At 33.1% G+C, this 16,892-nt stretch overlaps 1 protein-coding gene across 1 annotated transcript; it reads left to right on the forward strand.

Moving 5' to 3' along the window:
* Positions 1-3,634: 3,634 nt before the first annotated feature.
* LOC113341608 lies at positions 3,635-4,123 on the forward strand. Its single transcript, XM_026586428.1, has one exon. It carries the CDS (start codon positions 3,635-3,637, stop codon positions 4,121-4,123), a length of 489 nt encoding a protein of 162 aa, XP_026442213.1.
* The last annotated feature ends 12,769 nt before the right edge of the window (positions 4,124-16,892 follow it).

The following is a 16,892-nucleotide window of genomic DNA, read 5'->3' on the forward strand; positions in this document are numbered from 1 at the left end:
CGAAACGTATTTGATTCTTTCATTTGCCTGCAAAATCAATAGCTTCTTGCATTTCTTGAAGTGCAGAACTCAAATTTAGCCTAAAGAAAAGTGTATGCGTGTAACCATGTGACACTTAGACTTCTAGAGGGTCTAGACTCTACGGTGGAACCTTGCAACTCAGTTCCGAAGGCAGACGAGGTTGGCGTGCAGTTATAGTAGTTTGTTAGTTCCTTTTGTATTATTACGTACTTTGTTGGTTACTTGAACAAAAAATTCAGATAAAATTGGTGCCCGTGCCGTAACCACGTCACCAGTACTTCTATATTTTCAGGAGAAGTATAGTGGCAATAATAGCACCCACGTCACTATTGATCTACTCTTCCTAAACAATAGTCTGTTTCTTCTTTTTTTTCCTGGTCAAAAAATTTATCACCAAGCAAAAGAAAAACGGAACTTAGGTATCCCGATTAACTAAATGAGCTAAAACACTTTTATTTACAATAATCGTGTTTCCAAGAAGATTGAAACTTAGAATTTGATCACTGGCTATATATTGGATTTTTTTAATGAAGTTACATGTTTATATCGAGTAATATTGAAATGAATCCTGATTAAGCATTGAAAAAGTATTAAACAATTTAAAGAATTTCAGTCGGAATGAAGCATATATTCCCCAGATACAAAGTAAACTGATATATCGACGATCTATATTGATACGAATACATTTCAGTTTATCGATAGGCTTATCGATACCACTTTAGTATAACAATAAAGTCAATGAGTGGTAATATTAGTACTCTGAGAATATATAGGGACCTGAGCTGAAATCTCGTCAATACGAAATTCTTTTTCGATAAAAAAGTAAAAGTTGATGTGCATATCGACTGATACAAGTTGAGCGAAATTTCTTCCATCATGGCTAAACTCGAATACGATGCTAAATGATGTAATTTCGTAACGGAATATATTTCAACACAATAAATTTAGTTGTTTTATTATATAGCTCATTGACAGAGTTCTTTAACCAACTAGGGGATTGCGACAAAGAAATTGTATGTCTCCTTATCTATTTTTATTTTGTATGATAGTTTTTTCCAGAACGTTAAGTAATCGGAAAGTGAAGATTTCTTAAAAAGTGTAAAAATCAACCCTTAAGCTTCCTTGGTTAGTATATTTGATTTGGAGATGATTGTCTGATTTTCTGCAATGCCAATGTCAATAATAATCAAAATATGGTCAATCTCTTTAGAAAATTTGGATTGGTCTCAACACAGCTAATTAACTTAGCAAAGTTGAGTGTCTTTTTCAGCATTAGAACTGAAGGTACATTACGAATCTAAATGATTTTATCTAATAGGAAAGAAGATTTCTATTGATAATATGACTTATATTCTTTTTTATCCTACTGAATCAGGATTATAATCAGTTAGGCTTATTATTAAACCAATTAAAACAAACAGACTGAGTTCTTGTAAACTTAGCTAAAGAGTCAATTAGGTGGTTTGCATCTCGGTGTGCATATCCAAAAATTAAAAGACTTTAAAATTGACAGTTCATCATGGATTAGATTGTATGTTGTCCATTTCAATGCAGTGGACTTCCCATTAACTGTCGCGATTACATTCATACAATCTCCCTCCATATGTATTTTTCTCCAACCATCTTTGTGCCCATGATAATGCTTCTATAAGTGATTGTGCTTCTGCTTACTCCAGATCAATGGTTAGTGATGCACCTCCATGCAGTCCATTGTTGTTTCATGAAAAATCCCTACATATTAGTCCCCTCCCTGACAAGACATTTTTATTTATATGTGAAGCATCAAAATTAATCTTGCAAACATCATGCACTGGAGGAAGCCAGTGTTTAACAGGCTGACTAGTAAACCACTTTGATCGGTTTGAAACATTGTCGTTCTATTCCGATCTTCCATTTGCAAGATAATATTGTTAGCTACATCAGTAGTATTGATGGGATGATTATCAAAAACTTAAGCACATCTTTCTTTCCAAATTGAATGGATGATAAAACAGACCGACTCATACATTTTAATATTTTTATGCAATGTAATATTACTTCTCAAAAAGAAACTACACATGATGATGCAAGTCATGACTTTGTAAGAGGTTTACAAGTCTGGAGTTCACTAAATTCCAAATTGATCTGATGACAGGGAAATCAAAGAACCAATGTTGAGGAGTTTTTATATTTACATTAAATAGAGGACAAGTATTATCTTGACGGCCAGAGAATCTAGCAAGTTTGGATTTTGTTGGTAAACAATTATGCATGAACTTCCATGGTGAACTCTAGGAGGTAGTTTATGCCTCCATAAGGATTTCCAACACATATTAAGATTGTTTTTGGTAGGTTTAATGGCTAGGTTTTCATTCAAGATAGCATTGTATATATACTTAATGGTAAAGATCCCATTACAAGATAATTTCCACCTGAGCCTATGATGAAGAACAGAAGCGTTCAAAGAGATGATAATTGTCGCAGCGGAATAAAAATAGAAAAGTAACCGATAAATTTGTCCAGACCTCAAATTATTCTTACGAATAATGACTATGAACATAAATAATCTAGACCTCGCAACTCCGAAGAATCACAACTATGGATATGATGAGACCTCAGGATGAACCCGACTATAAATAAAAATCACAATAAAGTTAAACAAAGTTTAACATCAAAAATATAATTTAATTAATCAAAATAGTCTACTAATTTTCGTTTTGGAGCTTCTTATATAGATAACTCCCCCACACAAACTCTAAACATAACAAAAATATAAAAAACTTATTTCCCAAGGTATCTACTGCCTTTAGGCAACTTTCCTAACTTATTAAAACTCTTAAAATAAACTTCTAGACTATTCTAAAATTATCCTAATTAATAAATTCGAATTTTAATTAATTTTCTACTAAAAATATCATTAATAAAATACAAATAATAATATGAAAACAGTAGATTTAGTTTCCATAAATCTCCCTTCATCATTAAACCGGTGTTGGAGAAGATTCGTCCTTGAATCTTGCCGGTACCATGTTCTTCATGCATAACTCATCGATGACAATCTTCAAAAATATGAACTGATACAGTGAAAAAAACTTTATGTAACGTATGGAAGCATGACGTATGTTGGGAACCCAAAACGGACCTTCATAGGTTGATTCAAAAAGTTCTCTCTTATTATGGTAGATATGAGAAACCATTTGCATATCACAATAATCAACAACTAGTTTACTCTCGATCATAAGAAAATAAACTATATCGCTATCTTCTTGATCTCCAGAAACAACTTCTTCGATAGGTTCATCATCTTCAGGAGCGTTATCAAAAATGCCATCAATATTATGTTGAACCAACATACCTTCGATATATTCCATTATTTGTTTTCCTAATGCATTAGAATCTTATGGAGCACCTCCTCGACCTCGACCAAGACCACGACCGATTTCTACTATCGGTGTCATCTTATCAGCCCTAGAATCGACTTAGCGTTGGTACCAACTGATGCAGAACGGAAGTTGTGAATAGATTATTGGGTGATATACTACGATGTCTTGTTGGAGAAAATCTAAAGAGTTTGGATCAAACACTTTCTCAGGATGAGTTTGCATTTAATCGCTCAGAAAATCGTAGTTTGGGAATGAGTCCTTTCGAGGTTGTTTATGGATACAACCCACGAGCACCGGTGGATTTAGCACCTGTTCCTGATTTAAAGAGAGTTGACGCTAAAGCTAACGAGCGTATCCAACAATTGCAACAAGTTCACAAGTTTGCTCAAGAACATTTAACTCGGGCTAATGAGAAGTATAAGAAAGCGGCGGATAAGAAGCGCAGAGAGGTGAATTTTGAGGTAGGAGATTTTGTGTGGGAAATATTAACAAAGGATCGATTCTCTTTAGGTGACTATAATAAGCTGAAGGCAAGGAAGATTGGTCCAGTGGAAATTCTTGCAAAAATTAATCCAAATGCTTATAAGTTGAAACTGCCTAGCCATATACGTACCTTTGTTGTTTTTAATGTCAAACATTTGGTGCCATATCATGGAGAAAATACAAATGATGTGGATCAGCAAAATTCGAGGACGAATTTCTCTCAACCCCGGGAGAATGATGCAGATGAGTCGGTTTAACTAAACAGCAGCACGTTTGGGTCGCCAATTGTGGCAAATAGCAAAGTTTATTTAAAAATTAGGGTTGAGTCGGTTTGGGTTGTTTTTATCCTTCCTTGTTTTTCAAGTTAGAGTTTTTTCCCAAGTCCTATTTAAGAGTTTGAAAGTTTTTATTTCAGTTGGTTGATTTATGATTAATAAAATTATATTCATTAAACTTAATCAAGTTTGAGTTGGGTTCTTATCTATGGTCAGGAAACTGAGGTCTAGATAATTATCAACGTTCATAGTCACTATTCCTAGGAATAGTTTGAGGTCTGAACAGTTTTTTTTCCCTTTCTATTTGATTTCACTAATATCCGCTGCATTAGTCTATCAATACCTTCAAGGGGAATTCTGATGTTAATAATTCTATCAAAATGGTTTTTGTACCTTATTCTACCCGAAGTGTTGCTTGTTTGTTTTCCTTTGTTGTGATTTTATCTACAGATTGTGTATCCAATTAATTCTCATTATGAGAATAAGTTTGGTTTTTATAGTTACAGTTTGTTGTGAAGTTTTCCTCAGGTTCTTGAGTATCTGAGGTCCTAAGTCTTTTACCCAATCCAGCTGGCGCATTAGTCATCTTGAGTTGAATGACTTATCATGGGCAAATGCAAATACCATCTTTTAGCGGAACAAAAGAAGCATGTTTGATTTCCTTTTTCTTCTGAAGATTAGGGGTAACAATAACAAATTTTCCTTCTCCATACCTTTTATTTCCAGCAACTTTATTTACACCAAAGAAATATAAGGTTTATTGTGTGCCTTTGTAAGAAAATCAGTTGTTGCTGCACAGGCCCTTTGGTGTGTCATTAGTACAAAACAAAGCTAGGATAAGTTTGCCTGTGTCGTGGTGGTCAGGATTTGTCCAGACAAAGATAAATCAAGAGTTGTGGTTCTCCTGACCACCCCCTACAACTCGAACGCATGGCATTAATTCCAATATTATGAATGAAAACTGAATAATCAAGTCAAAATATGGATTTTCAAAAATTATAACGGAGAGGTTCGAACTCATGACCTATTATGTCATAAAAGCATCCTCTAACCGTTGTTCCACCTTGGTTGGAATTAATAGAAAAGATAAATTAACGGTGGTGGTTTGTTCAACTTAAATATCATAATTGCTTTATTAATTAGTGTTTCACTAATTGCACATAATAAATAATCTATTAATTATAAAGTGCTCTTTAATTAGTGTTTCACTAATTGTTCATAATAAATGACTAATCATTTTTTAATTATAAATGTTTTCTTAATTAATTAAAATATTTATTTCTATTAATAAGTAATTTTGATAAATAATATCAATAGACATTTTTGGCGACAATGAGTAGTAGAAGAGATGGAGGCCGAAAGATTAGTGGTGGTTAAAGGAGGAGCCAAGCACAATTATACTTATTTTTGTTCTTTTATCGTAAAATGGGATACAAAGTCCATTTTTCACATGTATCCAACTTGCCAAGAATTTTTTCCTCCCTCTTTCCTCAAAATCCTGGCTTCGCGCCCTGATTTGTGGTGGAAGAAGTAGTGACGGTGAGTGCTGGTGAGTAGTGATGGACAATATTAATTTTATGTTATCGTTACAACATCGATAACATTGTAGTGTGGAAGATGTGGTTGGTTGTTTTTAACACTTTTGATAAATGAAGGTACCATATATTTCAGGGATGATATCATACAAGACAATATTTTCATGATCGTAGTTGGATCACCCAAATGGCACCCCTGTTATCTTTGATATTATATCGTATAAATCATGATTTTTTAATGTTAAAATAAAATTGATTGCAATACAAAAAAGAATTTATACACGAAAAAAAAATAATGAAACTAATCAATTGGCGACATTTTTTCAATCTAAACGTCATCCATGGCATTTGTGATTGAAAATTAGAATTGCATCCAACAACCTACATGGGGTGGGAGGCAGTGATGGTGGCAGCGGTGGAGTCAAAAATTGCCATTGAGGAGGCCTTTTTTTTTAAAGAAACGTGTAAACTTTGGTGGACTAAACCGTAAATATATATGGACAAAGTACTATTTATAAAATAAACTAAAAATTTTATGTAGTTATTAAAAATTTAAGGGGTTAGAGCTAGGTTAGTCAACCCTTGGCTCTGCCACTAGGTGGTAGTGGATAAAAAAAATGGATTCATACGGTTTTATGGTGGTGGCGGGTATTGGTGAACAAAAACATATTATGCTAATTTCGTAACGCCAATATGTAACGTTATATTATAAAGTATAACACGTGGTTGATCATTCTAATGTTAAAATAAACTTGATAAAACACACGTCCATTTTAAAAAAATTAGTGCAATCAATTGTCATGTTATGTAATAACTAAACGAACGACACGAATCAAGATCAGAACATATGAAATTATTTATTATCGATTTGTCTATGTAAAGAGTTGTCAGGATTTGTCCTTGGCAAAGATAAATTTACCGTTGGGGTTTGTTCAACTTAACCATTGTTAAATGTTTTATTAATTAGTGTTTCATTGATTGTTCATAATAATTAATTAAATTTCTATTATAAATGTCCCTTTAATAATCTAACATAAATACATAATTTTATTAATAAATAATTTTACTAAAAACTATATTAATTCTAACGGTGGCGGGTGTTTGTGAATGGTGGAGGAGGTAACATTACTATTGGTGGAAGAAATAGTGGCGGTGGATGGTTTTTATGGTGGTGGGTGTTGGTAATAGTAGTGGATAATAATAGTTTTTGCTTTTTAGTGAGTTTTATTGACCGAGTAAAAAAAAATCTTCACAAAACATGCAACATTGTATTGTGAAAGATGTAATTGGTTGTTTTTAGCACGATTGATAAGGACAAAACCCAAATATTTCGAGCATGATAGCGGAACATATAAGACAATATGATCATGACTGTTGGATTACCGAAACGATATCCGTATTATATAAAGGCAATTGGTGTACCCGCGTAAGAGAACATTATCGCTCTCTCAAGTACTATTACATTCTTTTTCCTGAAAGACCATAATGTCGAGTTGTTTCGCGACAACTACCTACAAAGACAACAACGTACTTTCACTCAATTCCCGATATAAAACCTTATTGACCGGGAAAATGTATTTACATTCGAAAATATTTGTTTGAAAATTATGTTTGTTCATCAAAATCATCATAAAAAACTCTAAATCATAAATTTAAATTTTGCCTCCGATGTTTATAGAATATTTTTTTACATGATTACAAATCAACAATATCAAATTACGGATCAATATGTATAGGTTTCATTCACTGGGTTAGAAGGTATAGTAGATACATATGGGTAGATCAAACAAAGCAGGACATGACTGAGAATAGTCCAATAATTTGGTCAAGAAATAAGGTCAAAAATTTAAGATTAACTTTCTATATGACTAATTAGATCGGCTTCGATAGGAGCCGATTAAAATATGGATTAATAATTTCCACGTAAGAAAATTGTAAAACATAGTTTGGCTAACTCTGCCTATGTAAAGAGTGGTCAAGATTTGTCCTTCATCAATTGCTATGTTATGTGAGAAGAAGGTGATATCTAAGATTGAGGTACAATTTAAATCTATTAGATTCATACCATTTACAACTGGACGCCTTGAAAAAAACTGACGTGTTGTTATTATTATTACAGTTAAGGGATACATTGACCACACTTGCGCAAATAGCTCACGTCGCAAATTATTGGTGTTGCATGTACTGTCAAATTAATTAAGGAAATAAATATAGTTTCCTTAGTTACAACACATTTCCCATATTCTATTACAATTTTAAAACCCTTATCATCTAAAACACCACAAGAAATAAGATTTTTACAGATGTCCGGAACATGAAGAGCTTCATTCAAAGTGAGAGTCTTGCCAAAAGTGAGCTTGAGCACAACTTTGCTTTTTCCTACCCGAAGCTGCAGATGAGTTACCCATATAGAGTTTCTCGCTTCCCCTACCTTATTATGAGAGGTGAACATATTTCTGTTTCCACAGACATGTTTGGTAGCACCAGAGTCTACCCACCAGTCTCTCACATTTGTTACCAAATTTACTTCAGACACCGTGCCAGAAAATTCATCTTTGTTGTTTTCAACCAAATTAACATTATTTTTCTTTTTAAGGTCCTTACGGTTTCTACAGTGAACCGCCATATGTCCAGGATTTCCGCAAGCATAGAAATCACCCTTAAGGCCAAAAGCAGTGTCTGAAGTATTTTGGATATAGTAACTTAGACGCGATGTAAGACTTATGTTCTTTTTTTTTTTTAGTTTTTCCACAATCTATTTATTTAAGAAAAATGAACATTGCAAATACATAACATCAACAAAAATTGGACAGATTGCGTTTGACAATAATGGCTACTGATGTTCCGGAAACGGCAAAAGAAAGAAATTGTTGTAGAAGAATTGTTGGGATATACAACGGATTACTTGATACGAATGAAAGAGGTATAACTATTTCGATTCTGAAATCACATAAAGTTCACAGTAGAAGATGACATCAAGTTTAAAGTTAGTAACAAACATAATATGGATAACTAAAATGTTAAAAACAAACAGGATATATAAAATTAGAAAGCCGTGGGACTTGAAGAGGCCAATTTTGAAAACTACAATCTTAAAAAGCAACGATCCACAATACCATAATTTTTTTTTTTTATAAATATTCAACGTAGTCAACTTTTGGTCAAGGATCTATTGACAATCTATTAATTTGAAATAGGATCAGGGAGTACAATATGTGTTCAAGGTTCTTTATGAGGTAATGTGTCGCCAGATTGTATTCCAATTTAAGGCAGGAACATATAGAAGTGACAAAATGTCCAAGACTTTTGAAGTTACCAAAGCCTTCATTAATACGAAATGCTGGGCACAATACTTTGTTGAAGATTTAATGGCAGAGGTTCGCATATATACAATCCCTTCGAAAAGGTAATGGGTACACATTTTAAACATTGTCATCTAATGGATGTTGAAAAATTATAGGAAAATCATGTCACATTGGAGAGTTTGTATCATCCGTTCGATGCAAAAAAATACTATTCTTTGCCTATTTGGAGGATCGACAACATGACCATGATAGATGAGTCAGCTGGAGCGAAATAGGAGCATGGGGAGACTTTTATGGACGATATCAATTTGTTGATTTCACTGAGATGACCGCTGCTGACGACATATTTCCAAAAAATATTTAAAATTCCATGTTCATGTAGAGCATTATCTCATTATAAGCAATGAACCTAAATAAAAAAGTGTCTGGAAGTTAAGATTATATTTCTTTCATTTGAGCAAATCTCCGACGGTGAAATATTAAAGGAAAAAAACAAGAAAAAAAAGAGAGGAAAATCCCAACTATTTTTATGACAAACCCATATTAAATCATAAGGAGTTGATAAGTATTCGGGACACAAATTATACAATATATTAAAAATGAACCAACATCATGGTCCGTGCCGTTACGACACGGGTTAAGGGCTAGTTTTATGATAAAACAGCTAGGACAGATGCTGTGAGGCTACTTTTCATAGAAAAATGTATCCATCTTGTATCTTTAGCATTCGTATTTGACATTGCTCCTCTTTTTAGTGGGTTATTTATATCTATTAAGACACAAACTCTGACTCCATCTTTGTCCACAGGAACAACATCCTTTGGCTCTATAACTATAACATCCCCCATTAGTTTTACGATCTTTGTCATCAGATGACATTCATATGTTTGGCAGTAGTTTTTTGAGTTGTACCCAGAAACATTGATGGTTGCAATCAAGCTCTCGATAAATCACTTATGAATTATAGCCATGCAGGATAAACGAGTTTCTCAATGTTCTAGTTGCAAACACTTTATTACTTGTATCTTCTTCTTTGAACTTGAACACCATTATATTTTTGTCGATCTCTACAACCTTGACTTCACCTTTAGGTATAAAAGACCATGTAAACTTAATGTGATGCTCCAAAGCTTTAAAACTCATTGATTCTTCCATGATAATCATTATAATAAGACAATTTTACCATTCTCCAAAATCTTCATTTGTTTCCTCCTCTGATAGTTGATTTGATGTTTCTGAGTCATCAAAATTTGACAAAAAGTTTGAGATAGCTTGTTGTCAAATTTTGTTGTCAAAACTATATCTTGATTTCTAGCTTGAGTTCAACCGAGCAATGCTCTAACAGATTCAGATGAGTTTTTTTTTCCCAAAATTTCCTTTATCTTAACCACAACTATGAACCTAACTAAAGTATAGTTATTGAATCAGATTTTCAAGGGAATAATCAAAATCATAATTGTATTGTTACTATCACCAACAACCGAACACCGTGAAACCCTAAATCATGACTTATTTTGGTGATTTGATATGTGTACAAACTTTTTGCTATCACTAAAGCTCCCTACTATCTGCATTTGCAATGAACTATTCTATGGTAAAGATTCCTTCACTGACTATATTCTTGCATCACTAATTAAAGTGTAGTTGTAAGTTTCTTTTTTACAACAACTTGAATCAATGGATGTATATTCGTTTAGATCCATTTTTAAGTTTCATGCATTTTTGCTTTTATTTGGCTATAATCTTCTCTTAGAACTCAAACCTCTCATCAACATCTGATTGTCTAACATCAGACAGTCTTTAACAGAATCTCTTTTGTTCCAAAAAATCTTAAACGAAATAATTAATCACCAACAATGGGCATAGATCTTTAAGGGGATTTTCATCAATCCTAGAGACAATTTCATTGAGTCAGTACGACCCATTGCTTGCTTAGAGATTGATTTAGGGCTTGAAGTAAGACGAATAAAAGGCAGTTGCATTAAAAAGCAGTTCGACTAGACATTTTACTCCGTAAATATGTGAGTTAAACTGGGGTTAGTTAAGGTTATTCCGGTTTAAGTGTGTGAAGGTTATTCCAGTTTAAGTTTATGAAGATTTATTATCCGAATCGACCTAGTTAGCGAATCGATAACGATTTTCGCTCTCCTCGGATCACTTTTCGCTCTCCCTTTAACAAAAATCTATTTTTTCATGCATATGCAAAAATTAACTATGAAAAATGAGACTGCGACGATTTATTGTTGCCATGCTTCTTTTTTAGTCAATAACAAAAAAAAAGATTGTTATTCTTACCACAATATTATCAGGATTTTTTTTTAACCATTATAAAAGTCCCTATGATTAAGTTCTCACAGGGCCCTTCCAAGTTCAAGATCGGCTCGAAGCGCTACTCTGGCTGGCTATTAGTGAGAGTCAGAGTTTACTTTGGCGAAACCGCATAGACACAGACTGTCCACTTGAACTACTGCAAAACCGCATAGACACAGAAATCATGTGGGTCCCGCCTCTCTTGGGCTCTGGGGAAAAACAGGGACTACGGGAGTCTATCCGATTTTCCCTTAGTTCAAAAGCGCGGTTCAAATAGAATTTTTAGAGTGTTGTTATTAGGAGGGAAGAAATGAATATGCAGAGGGAAGGAATTCTATTTTTCTAAGTCAAATTCGGGTCAACCATTAATTATACCAAATCATACCATAAATATCATTTTTTATGTTAATACCTATCCTACCCTCACCTTCATGAACCCTAATCAACTACTGGACGGAAACTTGAAGGGAAATAAAATTCCAAACGGCTTTGGTTTGGATTCAGTTGTTAAAAATTCGTCCCTTTCCGAACGAGCTGCATGGATATTAAAATCTAACATTCTGAAGAGATAGAAAGGCTTCAAGGATTGGCTGGAGCAAGAACAAATCCTAATTGAAATTAATTGATAATGAATCATGAACAAATCCAAATTAAAAGCGACGGACAATCAATTGGCCACTGTAAAATTGAAAACCCAATTGGGAAAACATCATTTCCATGCCTTTTCTTCACACTTCTTTTACCGCCAGTCATTGTATTCTTAGACAGATAACGTTAACTTAATTTCAGGGAAGAAGATGAATCGTTGATTTTTAGTTTAGGGATATCTTTGACATTTCATCTGTAAATTAAAAAGGAAAATTTGCTATTTGGTCCTAAGCCCATATACTTAGTTATAGTAGGGTCCAACCGGAATTTTTTATTATCCGGAGGTCCAAAATTAATTAAAACATGGAAATGACTGGAATACCCATCGTTTCCAAACATGTGTACTAATACGTCTCCTAATATCATTCGATATTCTTCTCACCCTCTCATAGAAAACTCAATCTCTGTGTTCTTCCTCTCTCTTCGTTTTTCATTTCTCTTCTCTGTTCTAAGAGAAATTCTTGTGTTTCAATCGGAGAATCACAAACCAAAAACGTAGATTTTGATCTAAGAAAAACCAATACTCAAAAATCCAAAAAAATTTTGATTTTCCAACTTAAATCAATATTTTTTTCTAGATCTACGAAGATAGTACCGCTCTCATATAAGAAGAAGATGATTACGAAGAATCACCAACACCAAAAACCAAATCAACGAGCAAAAAATAAAATAAGAGTACTGAAATCAATAACAGAAAAAGGTATGAATCAGTAGTACATATATGTTGTACTGAAAAAATCTTTAACCAATATGATACATCACTGTGTATAAGATGGTTTTTTTAGCTTTTGACTGTTCAAATCACCAGTACATAACTTAAAAACTGATGAAAATCATCATAAGTGACGTACGGTTTGTGTTTGTGTTTGTAGTTTGTGTTTCTGGCACATAGATTTGTGAGTACATAAGTCAAAAACTGTTGAATAACAATCAAAGACATGCGGTGTGTTTTTATTTGTATTGAAAACATATATCCAACGATACATATATACAATACTGAGGTAAAAAAACACTATGTTGTTTATTTTTGGTTGATGAGATAATGATCCGCCAGTACATATCTCTAGTACTTATAAAATAGGTTTTTTTACGCTTTCATTGGATTTAGGCACTATGAACATCAAGTACATAACTCACATACTGAATAGTAACCATTATTATGCTTTCACATGTGATTTTGGGTGTTTTAGGCATATGAGTATGTAGTACATAAGGGCAATACTGATTATGTAACATTGGTTATGCTTCTATATAAGATTGTTTGTGTTTCTTGCACATAGATTTACCAGTACATAACTCAAAAAATATCGAATAACAATCAAAAGTGACATGAGGTATTTTCTTTCATTCTTCTTTTCGCTGCACACCGGTATATATATGCTGTATTGAGGTATAACCGTGCCTTTGTACTCTAAAATCATTAATTTGGTTTATGAGATAATAATCTTGGGTATGCAGTACATAAGGCTAATACTGATGAATGTTTTTATGCTTCCATATATGATTGTGTTTAAGGAACATTGTTTAATTTCAAAATGGTGGTGGACAACAGGTAGTGGCGATGGTGGTGGCGGCGGTGAAGGATTCGGGATGGAAGATCTGTAAATGTGTTAAATTTGTATAATTTTTCTTCTTCTATGTCATATATTCTTTCTTTGTTTGTTTTAATCATGATGTGGATTTTGGTTGCCAGTGTACCGGCAATTGTTGATTAAACAAAATAAAGTTAGTTTAATTTCTATGATCAATAGTGATACTAAAAAAAATCATATTTTATTAAATTTGATAGACAACGAATAACCGACAGGCACATCAGTTACAATTAGATTCTCTTTTCTTAAAGTGGAGACAAAATTACATGAGCTCACCGAATCCTGAACCAATGACCTATTAATTACAATAAACTAGACTAAGATAGTACAAATCACATGGTGTATAAATTGAATTAATGCAATTAATACGAGACCTCTCACAAATATATAAACTTTGAAGGATTCAAGTCTATTCTACATTAATGCATCATGAATCCAAGAGTATTCTCGCAGGGAAAGTAGAGCAACTCTATGTTCAGGACTTAAATGTTTGTTGAACATCACCCTCAGTTTGTGTTCAACAACAGAGATTGCAGAGGCGCACAATATTGATGAACTGAATATTACCACCGCCTACTGCATCAAACACAACTCTGCAGGGAAAAACAACATGTTCTCTATCAAAATAATAGTGCAACAACAAGCCAAGCAATTCCCTATATTTATGGGTTAAAATCGAAATAGAAATAAAAGCACTTATGAACAATGTTTGGATACTGATTTTCTATGGAGTGCAAAGTTTATACACCGAGAAATAACACAATACAACGTTTATACACTGGAAAAATAACATTGTACATCGTTTATACACTGCTTTTATCTGGAGTCCAGAGTTTATACACTGTCCAGCAATTGATACGATCCTCAAATGTCAAAAGTCTGCATAGTACATATAAATTTCATTAGCAAAACTCGTACCTGTCAATCTATGCGGTCCTCAAATCATCACAATGTTGTGCCCATCCATCCACAATGACCGAATAAGCTTCCTTCCACCGCAGAACAGATGCAAATAATACTGCCAAACAATGGTGTTACACTAATTTATTAGGGATGCGTAGATTGCCAAACAATGGTGTTGACTAATTTGTATGAACTGTTGCACAAACAACAACACTTTAGAAAATAGATCATACAAATACCATGTTGTGAACCCTGGATTTGTGTTTGCTATTTAGCACCAACTTTCTCTGAGGTGCAACATCTATGCACTATGATTTTTCATTAACTTAACAAACAAAATAAATAAACAACTGTAAACAAAATGATGTAACCATTATATTCCAGCAACATGTTACCACAAAGAACAAACAATTCATCTGAATATTAATGTTTTCATTTAATTGGACATAACATTGGGTATGGCAGCATTACATTGCCATGAATCCATGTTGCCAAAATATGGTGCACCCAAAATGTATTCAATTCATTCTCAGTATATCAAATATGCACTCAATTAATTCATTCTTAGTGTGTTAAAAACCATACTCAATCTCAACAATCAATACCTATTTCCATGCACAGATCAAAACAAAGCAATCCAAAAATTAAATCAACTATATTTACATTCGTATTTCTTCTCAAGTTCACCAGTAAGATGTCTCTTCACAAAAGTAGTCTCCTCCTGTTAGGTATCAAACACAACCAAGAGCAATTTCTATCAGTATGCGATATATGTACTGAAGATTCATGAACTACATATCAACTGTATCACAATACAAGTGACGGATCTGTGTAAAGTAAGAGAATCGAAACACATAGTACAATATTTGATATGTGTGTGGATGATTATGCACTGATTCGGTAGTGTGAAGACGGGTATGCAGTAAGAAGAAAAATTACTTCGAGATAAAATCCAGTATAGTTGTTATGCACTGCTCAAAAATCCAGTACAATTCTTATGTACCTTATATGTTTTCCATGTTTTATTCTAGTTTCGAACATACTACATTGGGTAGTAGAATCTAATAGAATCCATATATATACTTGTGGATGAAACAACAACAAATGAAAAAGTCCAAAGTAGTTCGCATCAGTATGCCACATATGTACTGCTGATTCATGAACTAAAACAACTGCATGGAATGAATCTACAAAAAAAAATATAATCGAGAGAGTATTATTTCAGTAACGCATATATGTACCTATGGATCAAACAACAAGTGGTAAAACTAAGAAATAAAACAGAATCAAAAGCAGTTTGTATCAGTATGACACATATGTACTGCTAATTCATGAACTAAAAAACAACCATATGTAATGAATCTATCAAAAAAACGGAATCGAGAGAGTCTTATTTCAGTATCAGAGATATGTACTTATGGATCGAACAACAACAAGTGATAAGATAAAACTAAAAATAAAACACAATCAAAAGAAATTTGTATCAGTATGCAACATATGTACTGCTGGATAATACCCCTGAAACAACAAACAAGCACGAATTTGATAAAATAAAGAAGCGAAAACAACAAGATAATCAAAGCGATAGTTCAAATATGTTAAAAACACCATAATCTAACCAAAAAATTGAGTAATTAAGATCAAGATTCATAAAAAACAAACCAAAAAAAAAAATAAACCTAAAACTAAGATCTATGTGTACTACCATCAATAAATAAAAACTAAGATCTATAATACCATCAGTACGAGATATATGTACTACCAGATCGTGCAATCACGGATCTACAATCAAACATCAACAACTCAGATCTATACTACCAATCTTTAACTAAAATCACCGAGAATGGAAATGAGATTACAGATCTAAAAACTAATTGTGAATCTAGCCAGGAGTTCAAAGTGAATTAGTGTTATTAGGGTTTTTGAAACCATAGATTTGTATGTAAATTCTAATCAAGGATTACGACCGAATTAAACAATCAAAAGAGATGAAACTTACCTTATTTGCTGGATTTTATTGATGATTCATTCAATAAAACTCGTCGATGATGCTTTCAAACGGAGTTTCTTCGATCTTCAACACAGAGCTCGAGTCGTGGAAAGAGAAAATGAAAATGAAAATATTTGTGACTGATTTAGTCTTATCGTTATTATGTATGAAGGGTAATCTAGACATTTACCGAAAAAATCTTCCTAGTTTCGCACGTGTACAGGACCAAGTGATAAAAAATTGGGTCTATTTTTATGTTTTCTTTATATTATGGACCTCTAGTTACTGGGCTTTAGTGGGTGGACCTGCCACTAACTAATATCACTAAACTAGTACCTATAGGTAATTCCTACAATTAAAAAGTCAATCCCTCCCGTAACATTTTAATTCCCTACTCATAATCCTTCCCTCCTCAAATCCATTCTTTCTTTCCCTCCTATTAACAAGACTCTTGATATTTTTATTAAT

Source organism: Papaver somniferum, unplaced genomic scaffold (genome assembly GCF_003573695.1).
Source record: "Papaver somniferum cultivar HN1 unplaced genomic scaffold, ASM357369v1 unplaced-scaffold_3, whole genome shotgun sequence".
NCBI lineage: Eukaryota > Viridiplantae > Streptophyta > Magnoliopsida > Ranunculales > Papaveraceae > Papaver > Papaver somniferum.